Genomic DNA, 21,554 nt, shown 5'->3' with positions numbered 1-21,554 from the left:
GAGGGGTAAGGAAGACACTCCTTATTTTCATGAGGTTCTCTTTCGCTTTGGAGACAAGGGGCTTAAACAAACAAACAAACAAAAACACCCCGCTTAAACTCGGTATCTTTCTGGACTGTCCGGGCAGCTGACATAGAAAAGCTGATCCACCCATTCGTCCGGACCAGACGCGTATGCTTCAGCGTATACACAGAGTGCCTTTCCTTCAGAGTCCAGAGCCTGAAACTGGGATGCAGAGCCCTGTGTGATGCACGGGATGCACAGCCGGCGTGATATATCCGCGCAGCTGGGAATCCCGTCACGAATAACAACATCGCAACAATAACACCATCCCAAATGAAGCCCCAGATAAGGGTGTCGGGTTTGAGATCGGCGCCCTTGCGTGAGAGGAGAGAACAGCGGAGGCAGAAGAGAGCTTCTTCAGTCGGGAGTAATAAATCAAGATCCAAGCGTCTTCCTTCCTTCTGGGCAGGTCAGAGGAGCTGTTGGCTCTGCCCGTCTGTTTCTAGGTTGGCCGGTGGTGAGGCGGGACGGGGGCTTTCTCTCCTGGCTTGCCCCCCACCCCCACCCCGCATTTTCTGCCTGCCACAGCTTTCTGGGAGCACACAACACATACCCATTCTTACCCTCTTCTGCTGCTTTAACTTAGGAACATGGGGAGCTGCCTTATACCGAGTCAGACCCTTGGTCCACCTAGCTCAGTATTGTCAACACTGACTGGCAGCGGTTCTGCAAGCTTTCAGGCAGGAGTCTCTCCCAGCCCTACTGGAGATGCTGCCAGGGACTGAACTGGGGACCTTCCGCATGCAGAGCAGATGTTCTGACACTGAGCTAAAGATATCCCCCCCCACACACACACACATTACACACAGAGAGAGAAAGTTCTTTCTGTCTTCCACTCTTTCCTGCTGCCTTTCCCAGCCTCCCGTCCCGCCGCCTAGAGGCCCTCCAACCTTAGAAGTTCCATCCAGCCTGCGGAACGCATCTCCACACAAGCCATACAGAACGTGCATCTCTGCTCGGGTCTGCGCATCTCCCCTCCCCAGCCCCACAAGCACCCCAGGCATTCGCGATCTTCTCAGGTTGCCAACTTGCCCCCTTCGCATATTTCCCTGTTTCCTTTTCCTGGATTCCCAGCTTCTTCCTCATTGATAAACCAGCTCTCCACCCATTCCTTCCCACCTTCTCGCCTTTCGCCCTTGGCCCCTGCTAACTGAGCAAAGAGGCACCTTTTAAAGGTGGCGATTCTCTTTATTTTGCAGGGGGGAGAACAACTGGCCCTATCCATCCCTTCAGTGACACTTAAACATAAGTGCCTGTCTTATGTTTCTTTTTCAGATTGTGAGCCCTTTGGGGACAGGGGGCCATTTTATTTATATCTATGTAAACCACTTTGGGAACTTTTGTTGAAAAGCGGTATATAAAGTGTTTAAGTGTGTGTGTGTGTGTGTGTGTGAGAGAGAGAGAGAGAGAGAGAGAGAGAGAGAGAGAGAGAGAGAGAGAGAGAGACTTGATGTCACAAGACCTAGCAATGAGTTTGAAGCAACAACTGTTGGGATTGTGGCTACCGGAAAAAAATCGCGAGATTGCGATTTCTCACCACCACCACCGTCGGTGAGCAGGAGATCCTCCAGAAATTATTATCTGTGTCTGGTCTCTGAAGAACTGGAATTTCATCTCATGTTGTATACAAGCGCATGGATAATGGGGGGGGGGGGTTGCGTTAGGGAACTGTCGCGAAAATGGCACATACAAATAAATCATTACACACTTAATGATGCGCATGCAATCAGTCCGAATTATTCATAGCTTCAGATGACATATTATACGGCAGGTATCCCATGCCTAGCCAGTCGACAGAGGGGGCATTTTCATGCTATCATGGCCACATTGGGGAATGCACACGTGTTGCAGATGATTTCACCCGCTCCTCAAAAGGCAAAATCCGCCGGAAAGGAAGGAGTTAATCAGCTCCTTTCAGCCCCGCCAGCTTTTTCTCTGCTCACAACATCATCTGCCAACAGTCTGATTTTCGTGTTTTAAAAAAGAAGAAACCAGCCGGAGATTATTACACACGTGTCTCCCGTGTAACGTCCAGATGGACTCAGCGCGCTCACCTCCCGGCCGTGTGTTTCTGCCACGTGCGTGTCATTTGCGTGTATATATATTTTTGCACTCATATCTAATGCTACTACCACCATCACGAAAATGGCTTGTCTAGCCTTGGGACGGAGCTTTTAAGAGAGTCCAAGGTTTGTTCAGGCATTATGTCAGTAATCCACACAGCGACCTTGTAATGGGGTGCGGGGACGGGGCGCTGAGAGGTGCTTAAGGCCATCTAATACATTTGTGTCAGAGTGTCGACACTTGAACACAGGACATCTCAGTCGGTGCCCTGATATTACCGCCACTCCGATCCTTCACCCAGGATGGTTTTCCTTCCGACGTCTCTCTGGATGCGTGAAAACTCCCTCCCTCCAACCAACTCCCAATCAGATGCCAGCCATCTGATTGCCAGCCATCAGATTCTGTGGGGGATAGCCCTCCCCCTCCACAAATTGGGAGGCCCTCCCCCTCCCCAAATTTCTTCCACACTGGCCTTCGCCAATCCTCTCGCCTTTGTATAAATCGGATCGTGCCCTCACTTCGAAGAAGTCTCCTTGCCATCCAGAGAGGTGGCCAAGATTACTCGCGAGTAAATCAACCAAGGGGGTCTGTTTCCATCCTCTCTCCCTTCCCTTGGTCTTCAGTCGGTGATGCGCTGTGGGGTTTGTTCTCAACTCACCACCACCCCACTCGCCGCCCCCATGGAAAAGATTAAATTAGTGCCAAGCGATATAAACAAAACAAGCAGGACAATCAAGATCTGATTGGAGTTGTTCCTTCTGCCCCAGCAGCCTCCCGAATTAAACATAACAGTTCTAATAATCCCAGCACTATCCCAGTTAAAGAGGTTGGAAACAGATTTTTCCATCCCCAAAACTGGTACCGGGACTGAAAGGGAGGAGAGATCGACACTAGATTAGCAGATTGCTTTGCCTATCAGGACGGCCCTAATACGATTAAAGATGTTTGGCCCAGATCTTTCTATATTGATTCAGAGAATTTTAATTCGGGCTCTTGCTTTTGACATAATCCGCATTTATTACAAGAGGAGAGAGGTTTAGAAGGGGAAGCGATCAAGGTCGATTCTTCTCACTGTTTAAGCTGATATGAATTTCATATTGTTATTATTTTTAAGGAATAGAGTTATAAAATAAAACCCACACGTGGGGGGTGGAGGGCGAGGGAGGGGGATCGACGATTATTCTAGGAGAATTTGGGACAGACTGCTGAAAGTAATCTGTCCAGCGGATTAATGGGGAAGGGGGCGAGCGCCCTGCGCAGTGCCACGCTCCCAAAACTTGGAAAAGGAAGGAAGTGGAAACTTCACACAAAGTGCTAGCACAAAATACTTCACACAAAGTCCCCCCCCCCCGCCAAAAAAAAAGTTGGGGAGGGGAGAGGGAGCTGAGAGTTCCTGTGTCCACAGCTTTCGCTCTTACACCTACTTTCTGTAGTTGTCTGTAGGAACTGCTGGAGAGATCTGTTTCAGACTGAAATATAACCTCACATTTCCTTATAGGATATATAGACGCCATATCCCCCTGTTCCCCTTTCCCCCCCAAAAAGTTCCCCTTCCACCGCGTTTTCCTTGGTGTCGATCTGTAAATTGCAAACCCCTTACAGGGACATGACTTCTCATTATATAATTATATAATTAATAAATACATAAGTAAATAATAATAATTATAATATAATATAAAATGATGGATGTTTGTGTTATATGTATATAAACACACTTATAATAATGCCTCCCTCCCCCCTCTCTCTACACACACACACACACACACACACACACACACACACAAAGAGAGAGAGAGAGAGAGAGAGAGAGAGACTTATAATAATGCCTCTCTCTCTCCCTTTTTCTCTCTCCTCACACACATAAATATCTCTCTCTCTCTCCAGAGAGGAGGCCAAGATTACTCGCGAGTAAATCAACCGACGGGGGTCTTCTGTGCGTGAAAATACATATGTATAGATCCTAAAAAGAGATATGTGTTATATGTATGTATGGATATATACAGTATTAGGATCTATACATATGTATTTTCATGCACAGGAAATGTGTCAGTTAGGGAAAGCGGGGAGCAAAGTTATACAGGATGGTGTGTGGTGTTTGCCCCTAACACACTTGTATGGTACACAATACTTTTCCTGTATTCCATCATAAGGCAGTTAACAATTGCAGGCTTTTTCTTTTTGCATTGTAACCATTGCTACTCTGAGCCCTGCTCGCCCTTTCTTCTCCCTCTCCTTCTCTCCTGAACATTCACTCTGTGATGAAGAGTTCTGAAGAACGCGGAAACTTGCTCAAGATTTTGGGTCAGTTCAGGTAGTCCTAAAAAAGGCATTTCTAGAATACTGCCTTTTGGATTCTTTTGCTGACGGATCAGCAAGATTGCCTGAGATATTTAGATTTAATTTGAAGTAAGGCCAACGCCGGAGAAGACGGATGAGGAGATATGCATGCGTCTATAAAGTATTAAGAACATGCAAGAGAGAGAGAAAGAGACTGCATTCTGTTTCCATGACCATCCCGTCAACAGCAAAAAAAGTCACCAGCTAAGTTTACGCCTACAAATAATTTCTCCACCCGTCGTTTGGGGTCACCTTTGAAGAGTCAGTGAAGCTCCTCATTCCGTTTTTGCAGAAACATCTTTATTAATTTATGATTATTATTTTAAGGACTGATTATTTGCTGAGCAATCTTTCTTTCTTTCTTTCTTTCTTTCTTTCTTTCTTTCTTTCTTTCTTTCTTTCTTTCTTTCTTTCTTTCTTTCTTTCTTTCGAAATCAAAACCAAACACATCCTCATCGTTTTCTGCACAGGTATTCACTTCCCTTCCCTTCACGTGCTCGGCTGTAGGGAACCCCCGGACTGAGGAAAACGACCATAAATTTCCTAATTAGAGATGGGGCACCCGGACAAAAAGGTCTTAATGGGTTCCTTTCGAATGGCTGTGTGCGTGCCTGTCTGTCCCCATTGTTCATTTAATTTTTGTTTATTGGCCACACCATATATTTATCAACTGCTCCTGTGTGCCATTTGTTAACATTTTGATTTGCCTCTTCCCCCCCCACCTTTGAGGTCCAAAATCTGACTCGCGGGTCTTTAAAGTCCCTTACTAGGAGGAGCATTTACTCTCCACCCTCATCTTCTCCACCTTACTGTATCTTTGCCCTACTGTGTTAGAGAAACTCCTTCAAGACTGGATGCCAAAGAGAATTCCCCCCTGGGGGGAGGAAAGAAGGTAACCAGATTTTTAAATCGATATTAGTTAAGGGAATCCCAATGGGAAAGGGGGTGGATGTCTGAGAGAAAGGAAGGTTTGCGAGATGATCTCTACGGAGGAAAATTAACAAGCAATAAATCACTATTTTAAAATTAATCCCCAATTTTTTCATGCAGAATGTTCCAAGTTTCTTTCCTGGCATCTCTGGATTGCAACCTTGGAGAAGCCGCTGCCAGCCTGTGTAGACAATACTGAGCTAGAAGGCCCAAAGGTCTGACTCAGTATTTGGCAGCTTCCTCTGTTCCTATCACTGCCAACCCCCGCCCCCGCGCGCCACGTTTCCCCCAAATGACACATTTGCTTTCATTCCCAACGTAGGACGAGCATCTCTGAAGCCCTCATCATATTTCATTTAAATAACCATAATATTTGAAACACACACACACACTGCTCTGGGTCAGCGTGCAAGCGCTGTCAAACAGCCCACGGGTTGGCGGTGGCTTGGGCGAGATTTGGAAAGCACTCAAATAAAAGATCGCGACGTCAGTCAAGGAAGGCGGGAGGAGCGAGCGAGCCAAGAGTGAGAAAGCCAGAGAGACTTTAAAAGAAAGGGGCGGGGCTTGCCAGAGGCTCGGGCTGCCACTCAAAGGTGGGAGTTCCAATAATCTCCCGCAATCTGTTAGGACCTGACCCGGAGTCCACTCAGATCAATAGGAAAAGTAGAGAGAGGGAGAGTGCCGGAGGATCGCTCTCGCGCAATAGCGGCCGGAGGAAGGAGGAGGAGGAGGAGGAGGAGGGGGAGGCAGCCCCCCCTCGCCTGGTCTCCACCCCACCCCACCTCCCTCCCTCCCTACCCACCCCCCTAACCCACCCCACACCGCCAATGCCTGGCAGAGTTTCTGGGAGACGCTAAAAAGTGCAGGCAAAAGGGCGACCCGCCGGGCTCTTCTCTCCCCGTGCCACCCTCTCTCTCTCTCTCTCTCCTTCCTTTCGCTCTCTGCCTTTCCTTTCCTCCCCCCTCCCTCTTTCCCCTCCCCCTCTCTCCTTCCCCCCTTCCCCCCACCCCCCACCCTCCCCCCCCCACACACACACACACACACACACACACACACAACCCCGCCATGGCTTTTTCCCAGCTGGGATACCAGTACATTCGCCCGATCTACCCGTCGGATCGCCAGGGGAACGGCGCCTCCCGCAACGGGGCAGACCTCAGCCCGTCGGGGACTCTCTCCAACGTGCTCTCCTCCATGTACGGAGCGCCGTACGCCGCAGCCGCGGCTGCCCAGGGATACGGAGCCTTTTTGCCCTACACCGCCGAGCTACCCATCTTCCCGCAGCTGGTAAGGACCGTCGGGTCTCCCTTCTTCCCCCTGCCCTCTCCGGTCGCAGCTGCCTTGCCCTGGGCACGAGCGAGCGAGCCGCAACCAAAAGAATCCCCGGGATTTTGCCCCGCTCTGCTCCTCTCCAAACTTCCCCCATGCTAGGACTTGGCGAGGCAGAGGCGCGCGCCTTCAGCGTGCGTGCAATTGACCAGCAACCTCGGTCTGCTTCTGGCTCTCCCTCTGGTTCGGTCCGGGCAGAGAAATCCCTCTTCGGCAGGCGATCGAGCCCACAGAACGCCTGGCTTGGGGGTCTCACTCGCAGCGGGGCTCTCTGCTCTCTCTTAGAGCGCGGCACACCCGGCTCCTTCAGCGCCGATTGCTCGGAAGTCGCGTCTCTCCCACTGGTGTCAATGCAGCTTCTAAATAATTCCGGGTGTGGGACTCTGAGGCTTGCGGGGAATGGAACTGGAGTGGGGCTGAGGAGAATGGGAGGGAGAGAAAGGAAAGTCCTCACGGACGGATCTCTGCAAGAGAAGAATAATCGCATTTTGCGCCTTTTCGTGCATCAGTGGGGGAATTTTCTCTCTCTCTCTCTCTCTCTCTCTCTCTCTCACCCAGCAAGCAAAAGCAGCCGGCTTGCGAACCCGGAAAATATTACGATATAATCTAAGACGTGGGAGTTTAGCTTGCTTTATTTTTGGAAGGGAGAAGCAGGGCGCTGTGGAGATCTTCCTTAAAAAAAAATTCTTCAGAAGTCTAAACAGAGTTGTAGAGGCCGTGCTCGGGCCTGAGTGCCTTTCTAAGGAAAGTTGCAAAAGAAAATCAAACTATCCCCCCACCCCCGCGCCACCGCCATGCACACACACACACCACAACTCTTAGACACGCGCGCGCACGCAAAAGAAGCAGATCTTGATGGTGGGGTGGCATTTTGCTTTGACGAGGGGCTTGATTGACAGCTGCTTCCAGCCCTTGGAGGAATCATAAAACGATAGGTTTGGTTTTGGCTTTTGATTTTTAAGTGTTAGTCCACAACACCCTCTATGCGTGTGTGTATGTGTGTGTGTGTGTGTGTGTGTGTGTGTGTGTGTAAAAGAGTGAAACAGGGAGACCAGTGCAAAAATTTGCGACAACTTCGGATGTTTTGTTTCTGACTGCTGCAAAGTTGCAAGCAGCCGATATTATCTAATACTCCCGACTTCTTTTTCTAAAGGAAAAGGAGCGTGTCTGTCGAAGTGGTGTTTAAAATATCCCCACCACCTTTCCGTAAAATGTCACATCAAGTGCAGCCCGTATAGGCCTGTTCCAGCTCCGTTTGGGGGAAGGATTTAAAACAAAGCCGAAAAGTCGAATCTGTCCCGTTTAATCGGTCTTGCCTTTGCACCTCGTGAGTTCTGGAAGCAGCACTTGCACGGGAAAAAGCGAAGGGGGAGAGAAATATTTCAGCTTGCTTTAAAAATAAGAATGCCCTTTTCTTTTTCTTTTCTTTTATTTGTTTAAAAGGACTGTGATAAAGGCTGGAAAGCCTTTAGAGTTCAGTTCCAGGGGGAGAAGGCTGCAGTGCTGAGATGCAGGGAAATAATAGACGTCCTCTCCCTTCCTCCAAGCCCATTGCTTCCTGAAATGAGAAAGTAAAACAATGGGAGGTTGACCAATCCAAAAAGCCGATACCTTTATTAAGACCAACTCCAGTGTCCCAGAATCTGTCTATCTGCTGAGCTTAAATCAGCATGGCCTGCGCAGGCTTTCGGGCTCCATAGAATTCTTCGCCATCCGGCGGAATGATAACTAGGCCCTGTCGAAGGTATTTGTTTGATGCTTTGCATTTCCCCCCTTTGGGGACGACTTGGGTTGGCGCTGAGCGTTTTTGTTGATCTCTCTAACCTCCTCTCTGCTTTCTCCCCGTCCTCCCCGTCTAGGGGGCCCAGTATGAGCTGAAGGACAGCCCCGGAGTCCAGCACCCGGCCTTTCCTCACCACCACCCGGCTTTCTATCCCTATGGGCAGTACCAGTTCGGGGACCCGTCCAGGCCCAAGAACGCCACCCGGGAGAGTACCAGCACCCTCAAGGCCTGGCTGAACGAGCACCGGAAGAACCCGTACCCCACCAAGGGCGAGAAGATCATGCTGGCCATCATCACCAAGATGACCCTCACGCAGGTCTCCACCTGGTTCGCCAACGCCCGGCGGCGCCTCAAGAAGGAGAACAAGATGACCTGGGCGCCCCGCAGCCGCACCGACGAGGAGGGCAACTCCTACGGCAGCGAGCACGACGAGGAGGACGGCGAGGGCGACAAGCGCGACCCCGACGACGAAGAGATCGACCTGGAGAACATCGACACGGAGAACATGGAGAGCGGCGGCCCGCCCGGCGGGGTCCCCACAGCGGGGCAGCTTCTCCTGGAGGGGGAAGAGGACGAGGAGGACGATGACGACGAGGAGGAGGAGGAGGAGGACGAGTTGCCGCCTGAGGTCGCGGCGCTGCTGCCCTCGGACGCCAAGACCACCGACTCGGAGGCTTCCGACGGCTTCGAGGACTTGCCCGGCGCGCAGGAGCGCTTTCTGAGGGCCCTCGAGGCCAGGCAGCGCGCCCCGGCCGGCCTGCAGCTGCAACCGCCGCCGCCACCCCGTCCCTCGCCCCCAGCGTCCCCCCCGACGGCGCCCAGCCCGCCTTTACAGCCGCCGCCGCCGGCACAGCCCCAGCCGTCGAAGCCCAAGATCTGGTCCTTAGCAGAGACAGCCACCAGCCCGGATCACCCTTCGCGGAAATCGCCCCCCAGCGGCTGCTCGCCCCCCGCCGCAGCGGCGGCCCCGCAGAGCCTGCAGCTGGTGGGAGCCCCCCACCCTCCTCCGACGGCGGCGGCGGCCCCCCCTGCGGCCCCGGGCCCCGCACACAGACTCGTCTCGTCGTGCCCGCTGGGCAAGTTCGCCAGCTGGTCCAGCAGGGCCTTCTCCGCACATCCCCACCACCACCACCACCACCCGCACCCGCTCACCTTACTGAGCACCCCTCACCTCCTGGGACTCGGGGGGGCCAACCCCAGCACGGCCCCCAACGCCGCCGCTGCCATCGCGGCTTTCTCCAGACCCGTGGACCAAGCGCAGAGCGCGGAATCCTCCGGAACAGGTAACCACTGGACCGGGAGTGGAGGGGGGCGGGCAGAGTCGAGGAGAGGGACGAGGGGGACAGGGGGAGATCTGGGGAAGGGCTCAGCTCCTGCTCTTTGTATTTCCCTCTTTTCTTCTCAGAACAAAAAACAAGTACTTTAAATGGTCATTTGAAAACAAATTGTGTGTGTGTGTGTGTGTATACACAAAATTTGTTTTCAAATGACCATTTAAATATATATATATAAATTTCCCCAGGCAGAGACTTGAATTTCTCCCCATCCTCCCCATCCTCCAGTAGCGATAAACCGTCCAACCCCCGACCTGTTTACTCCAAAGTAAGTTCCCCAAAACGCACCACGACTTCGCTGTTCTCCTGAAGCTAAAGCCGAAGGGATCGAAGAGGCAAGCCTCCCCCCGCCACACACACGTCTGCTGGGGGGCTAAGGCTGCAATCCTGTGCATGTCTACTCGGGAGTAAATCAACTCCGTGGGATTGACTTCCGGGAAATGTTGCTGAGCCGGTGTGCGCAGTTGTGTTCACTGTACAGAAACTAAATGGGAGAGAGAGGCATCTGAGATATTCAGCAAATGAGAGAGAGAGAGAAACCTCAATATTTCTATGATTTATATATCTCTCCCCTGCCCCCGTTCCTTTTCATCAAAGGTTCTTTCCTTTTTCACCAAAGGATGGTGAGTTCCAATTGTGGAACAAGAAGAAACCCCAATGTTAACATTTTGGGATCTCTGCCCCATTTAATTTCTTATCAAAAGTTCAGCTTCACCAGTTGGACTAAAGTTTCACACTTATTTCAGAAAGCTTTCTTTCTTTCTTTCTTTCTTTCTTTCTTTCTTTCTTTCTTTCTTTCTTTCTTTCTTTCTTTCTTTCTTTCTTTCTTTTTCTCCCCCCTCCCTCCCATATTTTTAGTGCCAGGAATATAGTCTAACATCATTGGTGGTGTGTTTGTTTAAAAAAAAACCTAAAACAGCATAAGAATTCCTTTGAAGGGAAAAAATAACAATGCCCAATATTGCCTCTAAAAAAACTGGGTTGGAAAATATCTTCATCATTCTCTCCCAATGGGTTGCTGTCCTCAGAATGTGTTTTTTTGCTTTATTAATAGTATAATTTGCCTTTTAAAAAAAGAAACGAACAAAGAATCCCTCTCCCACAGACACTTAAGCCTATTTACTTGGAAAGGAGTTCCAAACTTGAAATCAGAAGAGTTTTACTTCCAAGTAAAGTGTGTTTGGGGAACCAGATCGTAATCCTAAACACACGCTGAAAGTGTAGGTCCTAAACACCCTAACCCAGAAGTACGTCCCATTGATTTCAATGGGATTTGTTCCCTAATAAGTGTGTTTAGGATTGTGCACCTTTAACTGTAAAGAAGTCCCACTGAAACCAGTTTTATATTGGATATATTAAGGATCTGGTTTTTTTAAACAACAATTTAAAATGTGCCAAGCTAAGTTCTGGAGAGTGACTTTATTAATTCAGGGTTCCTTAAAAGTAGCAAATCCAAGGTGTTTTTTTTTTTTTTTAAGGAACTTTTTATTTTCTTTCTTTGCTTTTTTTTGTTTTAGATCGATCTAGTGCCTTGGAAGTAGAGAAAAAGTTAATAAAGACAGCTTTCCAACCAGTTCAGAGGCGGTAAGAGATGATCTATGTCCTAGGGGGTACACAACAAGACAGATTTGGGGGGGAAAGAAATAAACTTGTTAACAAACAAGTTTTTCTATTTTTTTTTCTTTTTCTTCTTTTTATTTTGGAAATCCCCAACTCTCTTCCCATCTAAGGCTGCAATCTCATGTACACTTACTTGGGGTTAAATGCCATTTAATTCAATGGGACTTACTTCCAAGTAAACATGCAAGGGATCGGGCTGCACATATCTTTAAAAATGTGTAAGAATTATAAATTATTCTTTCCCCCCTCCCTTAGTTTCTTTTCCAAGCTCCTTGTTCTGTGTTTGGTTTCCCTGCAGAACTATGTTAAATATAATGTTAAGGACAGTCAACACTTCAGGTTCTTTTAGACTGCACTAATAAATGCAAAGTATGCTCAGTTTGGCTAGAATAAATAGGAAGGCAGAAGACATCCCATGCCTTTTGTGGGTATCCCCCTCCCAACACACACATACTAAATTCTAATAATGCAATTTTAAAAGCTGCATTCTAAGGATCATTTGCATATGAAAATGTGTCTGAAACTGAATGCACAGGCCTATAAAACAGACCTGTGGAGCATAGTATACTTAAGCCCATCAGATTGTGGTTCATGGGTATACGCATGTGTATTTTTTTAGTGTAAGACCATACAACTTTATCCGTACACTGATGAGAAAGATTGGTTCATCTATGCATGCACGGTCTTGCATATAGCAAAGAAAGAGCATCAACCCAAAGTTGCTTGATACAGCTGAAAAGCCATGGAAAAGACTTTGGCCTGCCCCAAACCCCAGACATTTAAGGATCGTGCCCATCATATATTGGAACTCAAATAAAATTGGAGAGGCAGCTGTATTCGTCCGTCACAGCAGACTCAACAAAGACTGTGGCGGTCCCTTAACAGATGGACTGTGGCATCAGCTTTCGTGGACTAAAGCATACTTTGACAGCCACAACAACTGACCAAGTGGCCTCTAAGTTCACAAAAGCATATGCCTCAATAAATCCATGTACCGTTAAGGTATCACAAAACTCCACATAAAACTGGAATCACTGTTGGGGAACTCCTGGGTATTTTCAAAAGACATTTGTTTCAAGTTAAAGAGGGTATCAGTTGCAGTGAAATGGTGAGCACAAAGCAGATGAACAGAGAAATCACAATTCAATATCTTTTTTTCCCCCATGTCCCTTTTCTTGCAGGCCTCAGAACCAACTTGATGCAGCTATGGTTCTATCTGCATTGTCATCATCATAGTTAATTTTTTTTTAAAAAAAATGTTCTAATGATTGTAAAATAAAATTCTCTGTATAGTTACAACTTGTACGCATGTCCATGTATTAAATGAGGTGGGGGGGGTACAAAAACCAAGAAAAAAAACTGCTTCTATGCTATCATCTGGATTAGCTGAAGTTGTGAGGTTTTTTTTGGAAGTCCAGTGAGAAATAGGTGTCTCCGTTTTTTTTGTTTGTATATATAGTAAAAAAAAATGTACATAAGTGTGAACCAAATTGTACAAGAAAGTATATATTTTTGGCTAATAAACTGTTGCAACTTTGACTACAATTTTCTGATACTCACTTACACATTGTTTTATTATATTCTTATTAGCATTTTTATGGTTATTTGCAGTATATCTGTTGCAACCTTCAAGCTAGTTTTGGAGGAGTTTTCAGTGTGTGGTGAAGGTGCCAAGTGTAGAGTTTTTAATTTCCCATAATTTTGAAAAAAAAAAAGGCATTCAAGAGATATTTTGTTATGGACTATAAAAATGGACTATAAAAATGGTGGTTTGCGTATGTGTGTGAGAGAAAGAGAAACCGAAACAGCATACTGAATGAGTAAGAAAATTAAGATTTCCTGGTTTGCATTTTTCGATAGGGAGAATATATTTTATATTTACAGATCTTGGTGGGTTTACTGTAGTCAAGTGATGACTATTATTATTATTATTATTATTATTATTATTATTATTATTATTATTATTATTATTATTATTATTTCATTTTATTATTTTTTATTATGATGATTATTATTATTTTAAACCTGGTGTTCTAGAAGCCAGAGCTCTTAATGGATCAAAGTTTTCCACTGCCCTGGTAAATAAGTTAGAGACTTGATTACAGTCATTGACCAGCGCATTGGTAAATAAGTTGACTTGCAAATGCCGTTGATTTTATTGCAGTTTGCACGTTGTTGGGCTTGAGGGTTCTTTGCAGTCGTGTGCAGCGGTCTCACGTGCATAGCCAGAAAGGGGTTCTCCGCGGGGCCTGTAAATCGGTTTAAAACAAACCACAAAGTAGGCACTTCGGTTCCCGGCTCGGTTATGGACCGGGAGGTTGGTCTGAGAAGCTGCTGGGAGCAGATCAGACAGGCAAGCGGCTCTCCTTCGCCTCTGTGTTTTTCCAGGGCGAGAAAGACTCAAGGAAGGAGAAAGGGGCGGGCAGGGAAAGCGCGTCTTTCTTCCCCTCTCTCGCTTTCCTGCTTTTCCTGCTCTCCTTGAAGGAGATCTGGATTAAGAGGAAAGGCTGTTGAAGGCAGAGCTGGCAGCGAACCGGAGGGATGCGAGGGAGGGGAAGGGGGAGAGAAGCAGGATCGCTATCTCCTGTGATTATTTTATATTCATTATCCAACCGTTTCTATTTATAAAAAGCCCTTTCTGAGAAAGTGAGAGGGGGCGGGCGTCCGGATTGGGAGCCAAAGCGAAATCTGAAGCTCGAGCGCCCTCTTCAGGCCAAACAAAGCACACCCCCTCCTTGTCGGGTGCGTTATTGTGCAGGGGACGCAAGCCAAGCGTGGGCATAGATTTACTCGGAAGGAAAGCTCGTGGCATTCATTGGTGCTTCTTCCCAAATTCCAGGATTGCAAGCTTGGTTTCTTTCTTGTTTCCCCCCAATGGCTCTCCTTTTATCTCACCCCATGGCCTGAGTTTTTCCTTCCTTGTTTTCTTTCCTATGACTTCTGTAGATGGGTTTTTATTTTTTTATTTGTTTGTTCTTAGTCATCAACATTCCTGACTTTTTATTTTTTTTAAAAAAAAAATTGCTCGCGGAAGGTCTGTGTATCGATTTCTGGCACATTTTAAAAAAAAAAAAAAAAATCTGATTTTTATTTTATTTATATATTAAGTGTGGAGGGGAGAGAGAACACAAATACCTACTGAGAGCTCAACTAGGGAAGCCTAGAGAGAGTTCGGAGAGTGATCATTTGCTGACTAAGGAAAGGGACCAGCAGCAACCTAAATTATTCTCCAAAATATGATCTATGGCGCCCCAAGGAGCGTATTACTTGATACTGTTTGCTATTGATTCCCTGTAAATGGAAAGGGAGCAATGGGTTAATGAGGAAAAGAGAGGGTGCCAGCAAAGAAAACTTTCTGAGATTTTTAAGGCTGAAGGAGAGAAAAGGGTGCGGCAATATGTGTCTTGTATTTTCAAGGATAAATTATAGAAGGGTTCAACTTGGCAGGAGCTGGGGAAATTTCACAAATGTGTGCCTCTGGCTAGAGATGGATGGCTTCAGTCTGAACATGGGTCTCTTTCGTGTGGACAAACTTTCACAAGTGATGCTCTGCAGATTTTTTTTTTTTTTTGAAAAGCCAGCTTCTCTTGGCATCACTGGTGAGCAGGTCCGGATAGTAGCACTGAAGATTTGTGCAGATTTTAAAATAATAAAGACCTAGAAAGGTTGCTGGTGGAACTGTAAAGTCAAGGCTTTGATCCCATGCACGCTTATCTGAATGGGATTTGCTTCTGAGTAACCATGGCTAGAACTGGGCTGCACAGTCTGCAAGGGAATTATAGAAGAACGCCAGAAATGGGGCAGAATTTTAATCCCCAGCTAAAATGGCAGTGTCCTGGCTTGCTTAGAACTTGTCCCGAAGATTCCATGTGTCAGATGTGATTGGCTGGAATGCCTATGTGTCATCGAATTCTCACTCATGCCAGCTTTCCCTCATACTCTTGTCAGTTTCAATGGGTTTAGGGGAGAGAGCGAGAACGGTTCAAGGGAAGCCCCTTAAAGGGTAAATGCTTGAAATGGTGACCTCAAAAGCTGATGCATTTGTAGGTGTTGAGCAGACCCTTTTAATGGGACTGAAATGCAAGATTTCCAGCTGCTAAGCTTTTCCCCCAATCTGTAACCACACAGCCTCTTTACTTTCAAGCAAACCTATTTGAGACCACTTTTAGGAAGCGATGATTGCATCTACACATCTTTGCCAATAAAGGAAGACCCACCTGTATGTGTATATTATTGTTAGGACACCATCCATGTGAAAGGCATTTTGTAAAGTATGAGAGAGGACGGTCCCTGCCCCAAGTGACTTACAGTCTGACACAAGGGCAATGAAAGAGGAAGAGCAGGGAATGGAGGCAGGGGCAAAGGCAATTATTTGAGTTATATGCACTGAGACTCCGTTGCCATAGCAGTAGGCAACCAGGGTTGACTACAACTCCCATAATCCACAGCCACATGGATGGGGATGATGGGAGTTGTAGTTCAGCCACAGCTGGAGTACCAATGCTTAGGAATCCCTGCAGTAGGGTATGGGGGCTAGGGTTGTGCCCAAGGTTTAATGGGGAAGTTAGATTTAGAGAGAGCAGTCACACAAAGAGGCTCTTCACACGATCATTATTTTAAAAACCGGGTTTGCGGAGTGCTCGCTCCACAAACCTGGTTTAAGGGGGGGGGTAGTTTGGCGGGTTAACCTCCTGGAGGCTGGGCTCGCCTGAGAGCCCGGTGGTTCTCATGGTCAGGCGAAATCGGGCTAGGCTCCCCAGCCCGATTTCACCTGATCATGGGAATAGTCTCAACAACTGTGTTCTACCCAGCTTTGGGAGCTGTGCGTGCTCCCAATTTTTCGGTTGTGTGAAGCAAGGTAGGAGGAAAACCTGGGTAGAAGTGGTTGTGTGGAAGCAAGATAGGAGGAAAACCTGGGTAGCTTTCTCCCCTTCCTTGCTTCCACACAACCACTTCTACCCAGGTTTTCCTCCCACCTTGCTTCCACAGAACCAAAAACTGAGAGCACACACAGCTCCCAAACCCAGGTTTTTGATTGTGTGAATGCCCTCAGAGATTTACTCTGACCTGTGTTTCAGATGGTTTAATCCCACCCATTCTACCGCTCCCTCCCTCCTTCTCTCCCCTCCCCAATGTGTGTGTGTGTGTACATCTATACACACACACAAACACGGAGGAGAGAGAGACAGTCATGTCAATCTTACCTGCAGGTTAACACCCCCACACCCTGTTCTAACTGAAAAAAAATCTGCAAAGCTTTGAATGTAGATCTGAAGCTGAGGAAGCCAAGGGGAGGGGGGCAGGGTTGGGGAGAGAAAAGCAGCTCCATTTCCTGGGCAAAGTGTTGAACACGGGCCAGCGTGTTGCGAGAGGTCAAACCGCTTAGAATCACTTCAGTTCTATCTGCCAGTCTGAGAGTGCTGGAAAGGGAAGGAGAACTTTGCAACCTGAAAAAGAGTCCTGGGTTTCCCCAGAGGGGTGGGGCGGGAGGCAGCCACCTTTTCCTGTCCCTGTTTTACTTATTAAGAGCATTAAAACGGACACTTTCTGGTAATTCTGACCCCCGTCTCGCTTTCAAATCCAGGGAGTCTGGCAGCAATCGAATCAAAACCTCCCCAGATTCCCACCCTAACCATTCTCTCTTCTCTCTGTTCTGTGGACCCTCCCCTTTTCATTCTCTGGCAGTTAACTTTGAAAATTGGTCTTTGACAATTATGGAATATTAAAACGGACGACAAGTCAGGCCTGTAATGAGGTTGATCCAGGCCCTGTTAGATCTAACGAAGCAATATTGGGGTGAGCAGTGTAAGGTTGCCAGATCAAAAATGGCTGAAATGACAGCACGGCAAAGTGGCCGGAGTTACCAGCAGGAGAGGAGAGCCGGCCGGCGAACACAATTGGCTCTTTTATGGGGCTAACTAGTGGTTTAAAAGGTTGCATGGTTTTGGAACCAGGTGTCTTTCATCAGCCGGAGATGGTAAGGCCGGCAAGAAGTATGTGTTTTCTGCCGGGCTACCTGTCCTTTAAAGTTAGGCTACTGTATTTTAAAATGAGGGGCCCGGCTCCAAATGTGCTAGCAAAAGTCTGTCCTGCTCTAGGAAGGACTGTTTCCATTGTAGCAGAAGCGTGCGTGCTGTGAGAAAAGGGACTCCAAATCCAGAGGAAAGCTATTTGGACTCCCCCAAGTGCCGGTGTAAATGCTACAGCTCATACCTGCAAAATTGTTCACAGGACAGCACTAATGCAGCAGTCCTTTGCAGGTCTGTTCAGAAGCAGTTGTGCTGTTGAGTTCACTCCCAAGTCAGTGTGCAGAGAATTGATGCCGTATTGTCCTTCTGCTCCCAATTCTTTGGATCGTGGCCCAGATGCTTTCACATCCGACATGGACCTGCATGTTATAGAATGAAACAAAACACAGGAGTCCCGATTCAGACGTTATGTTGTGCGGGTGTACAGATGTCTGTACTCTCATACATATGTTTGTGTGAATGACTGTATCTGGGTTCATTTTAAAAAGTGAACTGGGACACAGGCGCTTCACATGCATGGTACAGACAGCAAGTGTACTTCTGGACCTGCGTTCGGCATAACATGTGAATGACTCGACCTGTGTGCAGATCTGCACCTGTGTACCCTCGTATGTGTGTTGAGCATAATGTGTGAATGGGGCTTTCCATTGAAATGACATTCCTGTATGAAAGCCCTGCAACCTTGTAACATGAAGCAAAACTTACTCCTGTCTTCTGATCACATCCCATGGTGTGTTTTCGTTATCTCTGCAAGCAGCTGCCAAGTATATGGAACGGGAAGGGGAATATAGAATGTCATAAGACAGGGAAGCTCTTCTCACGATCGGCAAGAAGAGCCTCTTCTGGATCTGGGGGGAGAGTGGGCTTAGCCCGCTCTCCCTGCAGATGATCAAAAGGTAGCCCTGGGTGGCCGGATCAGCCACCCACACGACTGCTGGCTCCGTCACGGAGCTGGTGGGGGCTGCAGGGATCGGGGCAATGCAGTCCCCAGAAGTTCCAGGATGCCCCACGCAAGTGCACGGGGCATTCGGGAGAAACCCCCAAGCCCTGGAGGCTGCTCGCAGTCTCCTGGCCAGGGGTCTCCTCATGTGTCAAAAAACCAAGGTTAACAGAGCGATCGCTCCATTAACCGCATTTAAGGGGAGGGGGGGTCTAACGAGGTTAGCTGCTGGGAGCCGTGCAGCTGCTATTGCAGCACACGATCGCCCAAAAGCGAGCTGGGCTCCCTTAGCCCGCTTTTGGGCGATCGTACGAATAGCCTCAGGGTATGTTTTATTACACATTACAGGAGAAACTAAGAACTCGGTCTAATTATTTATGTATTTCATTTTTATCCCAACTTTCTTACTAGGAGTTCAGGGTGGCCCGTGTGGAGTAGTGGTTAGAGGCTGGATTAGGATTGGAGAGACCCGAGTTCAAGTCCCCGATCAGACCACAGAACTCACTGAGTGACTCTGTGACCCAGTCACTTCTCTCTCAACCTATTCTACTTCACAGGGTTGGCGTGAGGATAAACAGAACCATATACCCTGCTCAGTGCTCTGTGGAGGAAGAATGGGTTATACTTGTATAAATAAATAAATAAATGGTACTATTCACACCCCTCTTTTCACAACAACCTGTGAGGCGGGCTCGGCTAAGAGACTGTGGTAGGCCTAATTTGCTTCATGGCTGAGTAGGGACTTGAACTCTGGTCTTGCCATGCCGGGTTTGGCTCTCTAAGCACGACAGCACACTGAGGTCGTGAACGGGACCATGGAAGGGCCAGGGGTGGGGGGAGAGGGCAGAGGGGAAGTCAGGGATGAATTTACCTCTCACTCAGACCATCAGGATGCTCCTCTTCAGCATATGACCGTGTGGGCACACAATCTGCGCTGCTTCATGCAGCGTGGATCTCTGGAGGCCGGGACTCATTTCCCTACAGGAACCAACAAGTGCGGTGCATTGATGATTCCCCAGGAGTTGGGCACTCTAGGCATCCAACTCTGTGTATGTTTGGGCTGCACGCATGTCCCCCGAGCATATACACATGCCCCGCCTGTAAGGCCCCAATTTTGGGGATACCCTCACATGACCTGCACTTGCGCCCTTAACCCTGGATAAAGACCAGGGTTTCAAGTCGGGTTCGGCAGGGTGGTAGCACCAGGATTGGCCTTGATCCCGGCGCTACACAGGAACCTGGGTTAGGCTGCTCGTGAGAATAGCCTTAATGTCTCTCAGTGGCTGCCATTTTTGGTGCAGTAAGGTTTTTCTTGTAATATGTAATTCTCCCTGAGGTACTCTTTAGCTTCTCTGCAGTGATTTGAGCACGTGTGTGAACGTTGTTCATGTGGGACAGGAAGTGGGGGGGGGAAGCTGTTATTAAAATGCATGTGCCTTGTAGCCAATGCAAATTCAATACTTTTGAATTGGAAAAGGTGAAATTCAATAAGGTTTTAGATATTCTGTGTGAACACACAAGAAGAGGGGATGGGGTTGAGGTTGTGTGTCACTTATGAATGCTGTTGATGCAGGGTAGAATGCAGAACAAAGCCATATTCAAATCAAATGTAGATTTGAGCCAGTTTAGGTTGTACATTTGAATCGCAAACCCATGAAATGTCAAAAAGCCAATTTGGCACTTGTGGAAACAACCACCATTTCCTTTCCTTATGTATACTAAACACATGCCAATTTGGACATCCAATTGAATTACCATGGCGTCCCCAAGGAATCCCTAATGGCAGACGGAAAGACAGCTTGTCAGCTGATTTTGGCTCTGCAAAACTCAGGCAGAGAGGAGCATTGAATGCACTCCTATAGGTAAGGAAGGCCCAACAGGATGTGGCAGGATATGTCCCACAATTCTCTGCAACAGACTAAAGTTCCAGAATATATTCAGTGGTCCCTTGGCAAACATGTCCATGTGAGATGGGTTCCCTCAAGGCATTGGTTTAAAACCACTGAAAATATAGATCACTCACACACTATATTTGTGTGACTAAGCACAACTTACATAGGAAGCTGCCTTATACTGAGTCAGACCATTGGTCTATCCAGATCAGCATTGTCTACACTGGCTGGCAGCAATTCTCCAGGGTTTCAGGCAGAAGTTTTTCCCAGCCCTATTTGGAGATGCCAAGGATTGAACCTTTTGCATATGCTCCTCAACTGAGCAACAGCCCCATCCCCTGAGGAGAATATCTTTCAGCAGACAGGGCTAACACATAGTCAACCATCCAAATGCAAACCAGGGCAGACCCTGCTTAGCAAAGGGAGCAATTAATGCTCACTACTGCAAGACCAGGTCTCCTCCCCAAATGTTATGTGTGTGTACATGTTAGTATTGCATCCACTAGTGACACTCCATTCTGCATGTGTTTATCGTAACTTTTAACAGTGCAGTCACATGTACGAACTATAGAGCTATGTAGATATGGAGTGTATAAACAGCATGTTTGCAAGCACATGAGCCTTATTCAGACATTATGCTGTACAAGTGTACAGATGTCCATACACCAATACATGTGTTTGTGTGAATGACTACCTGGGTTCATTTTAAAAGTGAATCTGGGTACAGTTCCTTCAAATGCATGGTACAGACAGGAAGTGTACAGCTGTACACTGCATTTGTGTCCAGATCTGTTCCTGTGTTACACTGCACACTCATACGGGTGTTGAACATAACACGTGAAAAGGGCTATGGGCTCAGTTCAGAATTTATGATGGACACAAGGAGGTCAGTGATGAGTGGGTTCAATCTGTGCCCCTTCCTAGTATCCAGCCTCTACAAATATGTCATTTGAATAGATCTTAAAAGAGCAGGCAAGGTCATACAGTCTGAAGGCAATCAGGTATTCTAAATACAGAAATTCTTTTACACTCCATGGTCCAATGTATCAGATGATACTTTTGATACATGATTAAATTCCTCTGCCCATGTAAAAATGATCATCTGAATTGGGGGGGAAACATACATTCTCTATCCAGGATTTAAATACTAGATAAAATGTAGGATTTAAAATATGTGTTTGTCACTATCATGTGATTAGATGATCGTCCAGGTTGCTAAGTGGTGTTTATTTC

The 21,554-nt window shown here is 47.4% G+C and overlaps 1 protein-coding gene and 1 long non-coding RNA gene across 3 annotated transcripts; one reads left to right on the top strand and one right to left on the bottom strand.

Annotated features, from left to right (window-relative positions):
- The first annotated feature begins 6,407 nt into the window (after window positions 1-6,407).
- On the top strand, window positions 6,408-13,005 carry IRX3 (iroquois homeobox 3). Of its 2 annotated transcripts, XM_053270462.1 has the most exons (4): window positions 6,409-6,681; window positions 8,583-9,789; window positions 11,358-11,424; window positions 12,642-13,005. In XM_053270462.1, exons 1-4 carry the CDS (start codon window positions 6,460-6,462, stop codon window positions 12,694-12,696), a joined length of 1,551 nt encoding a protein of 516 aa, XP_053126437.1. In that variant the 5' UTR covers window positions 6,409-6,459; the 3' UTR covers window positions 12,697-13,005. The 2 variants fall into 2 exon arrangements, with proteins under 2 accessions (XP_053126438.1, XP_053126437.1); XM_053270463.1 differs by lacking the exon at window positions 11,358-11,424 and having other exon boundaries at window positions 6,408-6,681.
- Window positions 7,898-9,789, bottom strand: LOC128334144 (uncharacterized). The gene is made up of 3 exons (XR_008311193.1): window positions 9,678-9,789; window positions 8,831-9,062; window positions 7,898-8,281 (listed from the first exon to the last, which is right to left on the bottom strand). It is a non-coding gene; the product is annotated as an uncharacterized LOC128334144 (long non-coding RNA).
- Window positions 13,006-21,554: the final 8,549 nt, after the last annotated feature.

This window comes from Hemicordylus capensis, chromosome 9, assembly GCF_027244095.1.
Source record: "Hemicordylus capensis ecotype Gifberg chromosome 9, rHemCap1.1.pri, whole genome shotgun sequence".
Taxonomy (NCBI): Eukaryota; Metazoa; Chordata; class Lepidosauria; order Squamata; family Cordylidae; genus Hemicordylus; species Hemicordylus capensis.
Note: the sequence above shows the minus strand (reverse complement) of the source record. Positions and strands in the feature narration are given on the sequence as shown.